At 39.2% G+C, this 12,727-nt stretch overlaps 1 protein-coding gene across 3 annotated transcripts in view; it reads right to left on the reverse strand.

The window, feature by feature from the left end:
• FBXO11 (F-box protein 11) overlaps positions 1 to 12,727 on the reverse strand; it is a 76,637-nt gene that overhangs the window by 31,943 nt on the left and 31,967 nt on the right. For all 3 annotated transcript variants that reach the window (XM_061475367.1, XM_061475366.1, XM_061475368.1), the window contains exons 2-3: positions 4,484 to 4,611; positions 4,288 to 4,369 (exon numbers count right to left, since the gene is read on the reverse strand). In XM_061475367.1, the coding sequence (XP_061331351.1) occupies positions 4,288 to 4,369; positions 4,484 to 4,611 (210 nt within the window). The remainder of the gene's footprint in view (positions 1 to 4,287; positions 4,370 to 4,483; positions 4,612 to 12,727) is intronic.

The raw sequence follows: 12,727 nt of genomic DNA on the forward strand, positions 1-12,727 counted from the left end.
TAATTGGACATTCCTTCTGAATTCATCTTTTTCCAGTAGCTTTCCAGGTCGATGTGGAGATACAGTCTTCTACTGTCTCACAAGCTGAAATGTGATACTGTGAATGCAAGGCAGCAAATCCTTAAAGCCTTCCACAACCTGTCTTCTCCTTTTAACGCACAAACCCCTGAGGCATACAATCTGATCTTCCCAAGACACTCAGTTACTTTCCGAAATGAACTGCAGAAATTTTTCTTCCTTTAAGTTTATATATGTTAGGACCTTGATTATTCTTTTATTGAAGGGGAAGTTCACTAGTGTAATGCCCCCCACAGCTCAGTGGGGTTCATGGTATCTAGGCCCCATCTCAAGAGAGAAATTGAAACCCAGATGCGTTTCCTTACAACAAAGAGTAGGGACTAACCTTGTAAGTGCCAAAAAACTTCTTCAATTATAATAAATAGAAAGATAAAGCCAGAATAAGGTCTCTCAAACCCAGCAATTTTTTGAATTGTATTTACTTGGAAGCCTAGGCTCTGCTTGCAAAAGGAAGACAACGATTTTAGAGGTGCTTGCTATCCTAACCCACCTTTATCCAAAATCCACAGAAATGAGGGACTGAAACTGCCCTTCTAATCAATTCAGAAGCAGTAGCTGATTTAAGATTCCTCCACTCAAACCACCGATACAGTGATTACTAGGTAGAATTCTCCAGTATCATTTGACAAAAAACTAATTTGCTTCTTAATGTGAAGTCCTGAATACCACCTGGGTCCAAGAGAGAATGTCACGCTTTTCTTTTATACATTCACACTTCACCTTTTGGGTGTCTTTCCATAATCTGTCGAAGCCAGTTTACGAAAATAAGCCAAAATGGTTTAAACATTTATCTGGCCATCAAATCAGAAGCTTTTATGTGCTGCTACTCCTGACAGTTTTATGGCCATTGACAAGGTGAAGGTTAAACACATATAAATGCATATTCTTACTTTTAAAAAATAATAATAAAATTGTCAGTTTCCCAAGTGCTGAAAATAGACAAGAATAAAAATAAAATCACCAATCTTTACCTTTGCCCTAACAGATGCTAACAGTTGAACTATTTATGATTTATGATAAAGTGCTAATATACTAGATAACTGAAAATCAGAACCACAACCGGTTATGTCATTCTTTTTCCACAGGATATGCGTGAAGTTAATTCAGTTTCAATCCTGACCATTTAACAGACAGAAATTCGTGACAGTAATACCAAGACAAAGTGCAGAAAAAGCTGCCTGAAAGCTAATTACCTTCTTTGTACAAAGACCAAGAATGCCATTCATGAAACCCAAACTGTAAGTTATATCTTGTAGTGGTAACTTTTATGTCCATTTTAATGGAGAAGATTGAGACAAACAGCTTTTGTTCCATAAGAAGGCACTTAGTAAAAATACTTTCTTATTAAGAAGTAGAAATATGTCAGAAAATACAGCATGCAGTATTCTTGGGAAAAATACCTGAATAAATCAATAGGAAAAGAAAAATATAAATTTGAAAGGCATTAAGTTCTATGACCTATGAGCAGTGCATGTATCTAATGCACAGAATAATCGATGAGTGATCCAGTAACTCAGGGTTCTCAGTATCTACTGAAACTCTGTAGTTCAGAGAAAAGAAAGAAATCATCTCTGAACTGAAGCCTGCCAAAGATGGTTAAGTCTGCAAGAACTGCCCAGTATAAAATGGTTATGCAAATATAGTGATCTTAAAGCAAGAGAGGAAGGAACCTACACAGTAATAAACAAAAAGGATGAGTACATCAAATGATTAAAACCCTGGATTAGAATGACAAGTGGCAGTGAAGACTGAAATATCCCAGTAAGCAGAAGCATATATTTACAGTTGAGATAATGTAAGGAAACTGTCAGAGTGTAGAGAATTGCAATCTTTCTGTAAATCAATAAATACTATATTAGCATATGAAACAAATATTTGGATCAATAAGATCTAAATGCTGTAAATGCTTTCTACAGATGTAACAAATGCTGACTTTGGAGGTTTACCAGTCAGCTGTGATGCAAGCAGCACAGCTCCATCATATCTATTTCTTGACTAAATTTTTGGTTTCTGTATTTTTTTGTATTCTAAAATTTCTCTTTCCTGTATTTCTATGTGTTGCTTTCCCATCAAGATTCTTGTATATTCACTGATCTTTCTGTCTCAGGACTGAAGAACTTGTTGCCCATCACAGGACAGAGCTGCAAATGGTAGGAAAAAAAACCACATCAGTATTTCAAAATTCTAATGTGTTCTTTGTGACAGTATCAGAGACTGATATCTCCCCCCCGCCCCTTACAATTTGAAATGGCAACTCTCAGCAGCAGTAATTCTGAAATCAGTACTAAAATAAGGAATAGTCTTCTGTTTTTCCAGCTACTGGCTCCAATCCAGTTGGAAACTAACTGACTCCATCTCTCCTTTCATTTCCACCCAAATTTTCCTTAACTCAGAGTCCATGTGAGAAGGAACGGTTCTCCACCAACACGATCCTGTGTTTCTAATCCCACGCTTTCATTTCATCCACAGTTCTGAAAAAAGCAGCTATATGTTCCAGATGACAATATACAATCTCCACTGGTGGCAATCCAGAAAGTCTCATGCTTACAACTCAGTCACAACAGCTATCATTATCTATGCTAACAAAAACTGTGTGTGTATGGGGAAATCTCACTGCAATCAATACCTGTACAAATTTAGAAGATTACTTCTGGAACTTAATTGGGAAAATAAAAAATAACCATCCTTCATACGGGGAAAGAGATTAATAGAAAATGGGTTAAGAAGGACACTCTTGTTAGACTGCAACTGGTTTGAATACAATCTTAAAAGTACAATAAAAATAAATCATTGATTACAATTCCTCTGGTACTTCCATGTTGGAGAAGCCCCCACAATCTTTCCCCACATGAACTCAAGAATGTAACAAAAGGAATGTGCAGTCACAACATGGAGAATTCCTTTGGAAATCAATGTCTTTCATCCTGTAATTTGTACCACAGGAGTCAAATCACATACCTTCTCTAAAGCAAGAACATGAGTACAAGCATAAGGAAGAACACATCAAAAGTGAATGACCTTGAAAAAAAACCCTAAGAACTAGCAAGAGAAACTGAGTCTATGACAAGGCGAGTTTGCACAAGGCTTCAGGTATCAAATCAGGAAATGAAACTGTAAGTAGAATGGCACAGGTTGATGTTCAGCTAGTTCTGGTTGTTTCAAGGATATAAATCTGAGATGAAATGATTCTTGAACAGCTGCTGAAATGATAAGAGTTAATGGGGGGCTTGAAAGAGAAAATCTAAGCTATGGAGAGGGTGAGAAGCCAGAAAGAACAGACTTTAACAGAAGCAATCAAAATGGACCAAAGCCTTGTGCCAGCTGCTCAGTTTTAATTCACAAAGTTAAGGGAGACATGGACTAAAAACCAAAAAACCCTAAACAAACAAACAATCAAAACCTCCAACACAACAAACAAGAAAAGCAACAGAAACCACATCAATGGGAGTTTGCAAGAGCTGGTGTTGATTTTCCAGGGAAGAGTGACAGCAGATCTCCTGGAACTAAAGAGTGTGTCAGGAGACAAAAAGAAACGGAGACTGAAAAAATGATGCAGAAAAAAAAGAGAACAAGTAGGGTATGTATGTCTATGTATGTGTGTGTGTGTGTATAAATATATATATGTGCATGCACACACACAATATAATTATATACGCATGTACTGCACATATGTGCTTATTATACAATGTACATATATATTAGTATCTATCAGTAAGTATGTGTAATTTTTTTTTACTTACAAGCACACATAAATTCTCTCCCTCTCTCCACAATTAGGTGCTCTAATGACACACTGAAACTATCTCTAAACAATATACTGGAACAATACATCAACATGAGAAACAGTAAATACGCCTAGTCAGAGTGCTGCACCACTGCAGCATTACTGCTTCTAACAGTAGGTTGGATACATCTACACAGCATTCCAAGGAGAAAAAAAACCCAAACAAAACCAGAACAAAATCAAAAAAACCCAAACCAACGTGCCTGCAACATGCCAGACTGAAGGATCAGATTCTAAATATTAGATTAAATTCATCCTTCCAAGTTTGAAGTTCAGAACAAGTTTGCAGTTGTTTTTTCACTGCTGTTTCTTGGTTGGAGGGCAGACAGGAAATCTAAGTTTGGGGGTGGTTTGTGGGTGTGTGAAGTTAAGTGATGTCTCCACCCCTTCTTCCCCACCCCCTTTATTGTATAAAAAGTTATTACCTGATAAATCCTGGGACTTTCCAGATACTCTTGCACGTTTAGCTCGGTGACCAAAGTTTTCAGTAGCTGAAGTGGAGGCACCCTATAAATAAGAATCAGTTCAATCATCAGGTGGCTTATGAAAAGTACCGTTCTTGCTGTTCTTAAACCAGTAAGGTTTACTTTACAATTATATAAAATCAAACAAGCAAGTTACCTCCATGCTGCTCTTTGTAGGGCAAGCTGTTCTTTTAGGTAGAAGAGTTTTTCTGCGAAGTTGGTATGGACTATTTTGTGCACCAGGACCTGATTCTTCTGCAACCATATCTGCAGGTACATCATCATCTGTCAACAGAAAAAAAAAAGAGAATTTGCCAATTGGGATTGAAGTTTTGGTTTATACCAGAAAAAGGCTACAGAACTTTTCAGATATAGACATCCAGCCAGAAGCACGGGGAAGTAGTGCTGGAGCACGGAGGACTTTTGGTGGGGAGCGCAGGGAAATCAGAATATATACACAGCATACATAAAATTACATGAGAAAGTACACATGAAATAACTTCTCATATGTACACAGCAGCTATACCAAAAGCTGCTCAAAAAACCTCAAACCACCAAACACACATCCCCCCCCCCCCCCCCAAAACCTAGGCTTTCAGTTTCTCTGCAAGCACGTGCTTGCACTCACTGTGCTAATTCCATAACCTCATCACCTCAAATTTTTGACCTAACACTACCAGCATAACCAGGAACACTGGAGCTTTAATTATTAACCAGGTGTTATCAAGAAAGCCTTTAGTAAACACAGCATTTAGTACAAAACTCAAGGCAGCATTTTCCCCAAACATTTCAGGAATAGCCTAGGCCAGCATACAAATGCTTCTGTAAAATGGAGACAGCTTTAAATACAAACAGTCCGTTTACCTAAATTATGCTGTAAAACAGTGTATTTTCTCCAAACCCTTAAAAGTTAACAAAAATTACACCCCACCAAAAAGTGCAGGAAGTGTGGTGAATAAGCAGTTTTTTATTCGTTTGATATGTATGATGTAAAAGTGATAGCCAGAAAAGCGATACCATTCAGTAAACAGTTTTCTTGAATATATTTCAGTGGAGACAGATGTAAACACTAAAAACCACACCAAACCAATAACACCGCCCCCCCATAAACCCCTCTATCCTTCAAATATTAAACCAGTCTGGTTAAAAACCACAAATATAAGCCATTTTAAAACTTCTACAGGTCCCCGTCATGATCCCAATATCATGATTTTCCTATGGGTTGTTTTGTTGGGAGGGGGTGAGCTTTGACATAAATTATAAACCACTTCATTTACATGGGATGCATGCCATCATAGCTCAAGCTGCTACATCTGTGACAGCTAACCAACAAAATTCTGAAGAAAAAGCTATTCCAGTGTCCTGCTCTTTTCTGGTCCAAATTTCTCATCATAAAGACTGCCAGGACATCTAAATAGATGACAGAAGCTGGTGAAAGGATGAAGTTAGCTCGTGGCACGTGTGCCACTTCACACAGTCAGCTCAGGGCAATCTAGGAGAGCGTCATCAGCTCCTTAATCCCCCTGAAAACCAGCCCTGCCAGAAGCACCTCCATGATCAGCCTTCAGCCAGCTCAGCAGCTACTCCTGCTCTCTGCAAGGAGGGGACAAGACCACACAACTGGGAAGAACCACCACCCCTCTACCCCTTCTGCAGCAATAGCACAGGATTTAAGGACAGAAGTGAACTGTTAAACTTTTACCAAAAAGCCACCACTCTCTTAAAATAACAGAGGCAACCTCTGTAACTTCAGCTAGAAGCTAGCTCACTCGCCCTCTCCTTGTCTGCTACATACATGACGTGCCTCACTAGCATCTCAGCATTTCTCTGCCTATGAAGGCAAAGTATTTATGCGTTATGGAAAAAACTTACAGGACAGTGATAAAGGAACTGCAGTGCATTTTCCTGTTAAGAAGTGCCTGGTCCAGCACTGGCATCGCACACCTGTGGAAGGCTACTGACCCCAGAGCAGACCCATTGTATACTCACAATTCAGTTACCTAATTTTACCTGCCTGTCAAAAGCACATGAACAATTTAACAAGATACCAGCAGATAGAAGAGAGAAAGTGCTACAGAAGAGTTCCCAGCTTTCCCTCATGCATCAGGGCAGAAAAGGAGCAGTGGGTCTGTCACAGTTTAAACCCAGCTGGTAAATCACCACCATGCAGCCACTCACTCACCCCCCCAGGAGGGATGGGGAGGAGAATCGAAAGAATGTAAACCCCACAGGTTGAGATGAGAAGAGTTTAATAACTAAAGAATAAAAGAAAGAATACCAACAATAACGATTATAATAGGAAACAACAAGAGAATAAATGAAAGCCCAGAAAACACAAGTAATGCACAATACAACTGCTCACCACCTCCTGACTGATGCCCAGACCTACCCGAGCAGCAAACGGTCCCTTCTGGGTGACTCCCTTGGCTTATATACTGGGCATGACATGCTGTAGTATGGAATACCCCTTTGGCTAGTTCAGGTCAGGTGTCCTGTCTCTGCTCCTTCCCGGCTTCTTGTGCCCCTCCTCACTGGCAGAGCATGAGACTGAAGAGTCCTTGATCAGAGTAAGCATAACTTACCAGCAACTAAAACACTGGTGTGTTATCAGCATTGTTCTCAGACTAAAGTCAAAAACACAGCCGTGCATCAGCTACTGGGAGGAAAAATAACTGTTACAGCTGAAACCAGGGCAGGGTTCGAGGTGGGCCCCACCATGAGGAATACAGGCAGACACCACCAGCAGCAAGGCTGTCTGACAGCAAAGCACCCGAACACTGCAGCACGTATCCACTTCTCACCCCTCATGTCTATTTAATATCCGATACAACAATTGTGATTTCTGCTGTTACTACCCCCAGAAGCATGCTACTCAGGGATTTTCAGTGTCCTACCTTACGCTTTTTCTCCTGTTTTGCATTAAGACACAAAAGGACAGCTCCCCACCCCCTTCTGAATGGTCAGTACAATAGTTCAGAATTGCCACATGAAACACAGCAAAAGCAAAGAAAATAGGAGGAAGAAAAGAAATAAATCAAAGGACAGAATTTTGATCCCTTGATAGGCGATGAAAAGGGCAGAGACAAACCCCAGTCAGGTCTTTAGAAGTAAACCCATGGAGGCAACCAAGGACAAAACATACTACTGCTGGAAAGACAAGGCAGAAGCCTGTGGGGGAAAATGGAAGTAAAGGTCAGTTTGGCTGAAACACTGAAGGACTAGCTAAGCAGAAAAGAAATGTATTCATTTTCTTGCAGTGGATTTGTGAGGATGGCAGGAGTCCCACTTGAAGATCACTTTTCAAACACAGATGACATTCAGGGATATGTACACATTCACTCAAATTCACAGCAGTTATCCAAAGAATTAAAGTCATCTTTTTCTCCATTGAATGGCAAAAAAGATGAGAGAAGGGCACTGAGGGAAAGTACAAATCCATGCAGCAGGCAGGAAGCAGAAGGGTGCCCAGGGCACACACATGTGCCAAGGTGCCCATCACCACTGAGCAAAGCTGGCCTGGAGGCACCAGGGAACATATCATGACAGCGGCTCACATAACATGAGAGCGGCTCATGGGGAGAAAAGTGCCTTAGGAACCAAAAGCTTCCACCCAGCCTGGCCCTGCCTAAGCCTTCTAATTGCACACACATAATTTCATGGCTAGGAAATGATAAGCAGACTCAGGCAAGTTAGATGACTTCTTTCTCATCAGCAGCTACACCTTCGAGGGACTGACCAGCTCCTGCATAGATTTAGAACATTTCAGGGCCATTAACAACTGATACGTGGCCTTTGTAGTTACTGTGAAATGAAACACTATCAGGAAAGCCAGGAGTTTTAAGTAATCTGTTACAGAAGCAGTCTTGGTGCTTGGTTTTAGCCTTCCAGATGCTCCACACTGTAAGGTCTGAACAGACTCAACAGCTACAATACCAGCTTTGAGATAAGTACTTCTCAGAACGTACTATTTCCTGAAGACTGCACATTACCTTTCCCTAAGCAAGCAACCTGGCAACACTCAAAACAGACTTGAGAACTCCACCAGCTGAATTTTGAAAATCCTTCCCTAAAAAACACTCACATAACAAACACGTTTGCTTTGAAGTAGAGAAACCAACTTTAAAATACAGAACCTCAGTGCCTCAAACATGTTTTGGAAAACCCGGTTTTAAAGCGCAACTGTATCAGCTACTACATCTAACACAAATAAGAGGCATTATAATCACATTTATTGATGGTAGAAGTATTCAAGTCAATAAACAAATTTGGAGGAGTGTGCGTCATGTTAATATCCTCATACAAACACCTGCTGAAATGACTGCCAAATGCTGTCACAGCTTTACCCAAGTCAACACATTTGCAGGTTTTAAGATATTAAATTAAGCTAAATCTGCTCTCAAATCAATGTTTACCTGAATGTTTTACACCAATTATATTACCTAGTAAGATAAAATTATTTCAAGCAAAATCATGTTTCTTGAAAATTAAAACCTTAATGATACTGACAGGTCAAACCTAAATAATTTAAGAAGTATCTTGATACTTCAAAACAGCTCATGAAACCTGACCCATAACAGCACAAGTTTTAACACCCACAAAAGACTTGTACGCACAAATACTTCCAGGAGGAAAAGAAAAATGAGATTAACCTGCCACTCTGTCAACTGCTATAAGCAAGAGAGTCTTGCATTTCCACAAATGCTATGTGAGTCTCTACTTTCAAGTGTGTAGGACAAAGAGTATAAAATTAACTTTATTCTGTTCCGTGAAGAGACTGTAAGTTATGGAAGAGTGACAACAGACTGCCAAAATAATTTAAAATATATATATACACACACACGCACAGGTGAAAAGCTTGATCATGTCCACACCATCTTCTCAACAAAACACATGTGCATGTGGTTTTACTTCTACTTGACACATGTTCAGATAGTATTTCCAAAAGGAGTCTTACATATTAATGATGGCTGTCATGAAGAAATAAGGCTAATAAAAAGCTTGGGGAAAAAAAAAAAAGTATTTAACACACACACACCCCGACCCCAATACACTCTTACCAGAAAAAAAGAAGAAAAAAAAAAAAAAAAAGAGGGTTTCAAGGATAATTAGTAGAGTTTAATCAGTTGCAACACAGTAATTTCACTTTTTTGTGCTGTTTTTCTGTATCTTCCCAAAATGGGGTAGGGGAAACACACCAAAAATCAAAAGTCCAGAGATGCAAAATGTTGGGGGCGGCAGGTATTCCCAAACAGGCACAGCACTGGGATTATTCCTGCAGATTGGGGAAATAAAATGGTGAGAAATGTAACTAGTTTTAAAATAGAGAAATCCTTAGCAAATTGGGAGTAGGTCCTAGGAGACCTCTGAAAAACAAAATGAACCCATATTGAACCTATCTGAACAAAGATCTTGCCTATCAAACGAATTTAAACAGTAACAAGAGTTCATGATACAGTGTCTTAAGAAGAACTGGTGCAATTTGGAAATGAAATAATAAACTATCAAGACAAAAAAGAAGTACCAACACTGTCCATCTTCATAATGAGAAGAAGATCTGATAAATGCAACCAAAATGTGAGCTGATCCAGCTCAGTTGCTTTGGGTAGAGGAAATCTTGCCATGCATTTGGCAAACCATGGGTAAGGCATACTGCCAACCTGTGAGATGACAGCTCCAACTACCTCACTGCTGGATTAGCTTAAAATTGGAAAGGAGCAGAACAGACAACACAAATTTGAGTGGAAAAGTATACACAAAAGAGATAGCAACAAAGGCAAAATAATTTACAGAACAGGAATGCAAGGCAGGAGTTCTGAATTTGCACATACAGTAACTGCAAGAACATAGACATCTCCGTAACAAATTGTCAACCCAAACCCGAAGGAGAATACACCCACCCACCATTTTTCTTTAAGCAGCAAAATCTCTGGGAGTGAGCTGTTAAATAAATGTATGCATCAATGGTGTGACTGACACTCATTCTATGTCCTCGCAAACACTCCTAACAAGTGGCTGAGGCTTAAAAGCAGATACAGTAACAAAGCCTGAAAGACACTGAACATAGAAATGGTACATTTTTCTCCTTGTCTCAGAGCAAGAAGTTTCTCCCACTAGTAGAAACTTTCCCATTGATTCAGCGCAGCATTAGAAAGGTTAGTTTAAATTATAGATGGCAGGCTGCTTTTGAAAGCAGAGACCATTTTCTCTTGAAAGCTGATTATCTCTATAGAGAGAAAGCCACTAGAGCTAGGAACACCACCCTCACGTCCCCCAAAAAACCCCAAAAACATTCCCCAAACAACTCAAACTGAGGAAGATGACATACGAAGTTCACTGAGCCCAGAACCAACATGTCCTACGGGCAAGAGTGTTTTGGTGGTCTTTCACTGTCAAGTTCCATTTCCCCAAGGTGGTCTTCAAAACAACCCCAAAACCCCAAGACCCACCCCCCACAAACAAGACGCACATACACAGCAATTGTCTTCATTTCATGTTTAATGTTAATGAAAAATTGGTATTAAAACAAGAAGTAGATGCAAACTTGCCTACTACTAGCATGAAAGAGACTTTAATAAATATCATAATACATTTTAATTATCACCATGGAAAGAAATTTTGCAGTATTTTCCAAGCAGTATCCAAAGCAGCTTGACTCACAAAGATAAAAATCTAAGAGGTGGTGTTTCTGCAAGCTTCTGATGGCACAGGTCAACAAGAAGGATTAATCTCAGACAGGAGTCAAGGCTGTTGGGAACCGGAAGAGACCCGGCAAGAAACATTCAGAGACAGCTCTCCACTCAGAGAAGCAGGCTTTCAGTTTGGAAAGGGGACAGACCTAACATTAAAAATGCATGCTTAAAGACTACAGAGGATCAGACTTACTGAACACCATATGGAATAAAGAGATTCTGCCTTCTGGGAAGCAAGAACTAGACACAATAACTATTACTGACTACTAGAGTATTTTAAATATACATACCATTTCTCACTGATAATAAACTGAAGATTATAACATTATGCAAACTTACTGTAATTTGTAATGGTTTACTTGAGAAACAAGATGTGGAATACCTAGAATTTTTCCTGCATTGAAGTTGTTTCTTATTTGAGTGAAAAAAGAAATAATTATGCTTTAAGCTAAAAGTCTCTGTATTTGTATAAAGCAAAAGAAACAACAAACACACACTCGCCAGGACTCAAACAGCACTTTTCTGGAATATGCATTTTCAGCTTTTAAGCAGAATTTACCCAAATGAGACAGCTTATTATTCTTTGGAAATAGGTCATGCAGTTACGATGGCCTAAAAAGAACAAGAATAGATCTGATGCTCAACTCTATCTGTATTTGCTCAAAAGCTCATGTTAGTTTTACAACATGTTTAGATTTATTTTCTATAAGAAGCACATTAATTACTCCTTTTATCTACATAGAGAGCTTCTTAAGGTTCAGATTATTTGTGTTATTCTTCAGATCCAATGGAAATCAACTTTTATCTAAGAATCTGATCTTTTTTCCCCTCAGCACATTGTGAATCCCATTACAGCATCCTCACATAGGTCACCCAAATCTGGAGAGAATACACTGCCTCAAAGGTCTGTCAGGTCAGCCAGCACCCTCAAAATCATGCTTATACAGCTCATATACACAAGGCAAAGCTTCAGTTCTTAGAGCTGGCACAAAGCAGACAGGGAGTGAAAGGAGACAACTGTGAAAGATAAACTGGCTGCAAGCCCAAACCTTGTTCCCAGCTATATTTCTTTAAAAACTATCAACCATCACAAGCAGCAACTCTCATCTCAACCTCCTTCACTAGGGAGTTCATAGTCTAAAACTATCTAGCACAAAAACCATGTGTGAACATTAGTTACACACGACTCCCATTTTCCTTTTCAGAAGCCAGGAGCAGAAAGTGATAACTAGGATTTCATGAAAAATTCTAGCTTCTTTTCCAAAAGAGGTACTGAACACCATGTTAAAGACAGCACTCCTAAAAATAAAAAATACATTAACATGCACATTTTTATTAGACATACAGAAGAACTGTGCAAGTACTGCATGCTTGAGCTACTTGTTAACTAACTCAGAGAGGGAAGAAAAAATATCTTTTTTCCTCCAAATAAGCAGCTCTAAGAATCAGCATCAGCATGTTTCAAACACTGGTTCCAATACACTAGAATGAGAATATAGTTTTATTCCTTTGTCTTTTTTTCTAAACTATCCTGTTTTCCCAAACTGATGATACAGTATTACGGCATCATCTATACCATTAAGCAAACCAATAAACAAATTTCCAGGTGGCTGCTTTGCAAGCATTTGATTAAGAGAATTTCCCTTCCTGCTTAATAGGCAGCTTGACTCCTGCTCTGCCAAGCTTTCACTGAGAAGGCACAAGGATCCCTT

The sequence above is a fragment of the Pezoporus flaviventris genome, unplaced genomic scaffold, assembly GCF_033815535.1.
Source record: "Pezoporus flaviventris isolate CSIRO_AGI_PZ_B2104156 unplaced genomic scaffold, CSIRO_AGI_Pfla_v1 ptg000083l, whole genome shotgun sequence".
Lineage (NCBI taxonomy): Eukaryota > Metazoa > Chordata > Aves > Psittaciformes > Psittacidae > Pezoporus > Pezoporus flaviventris.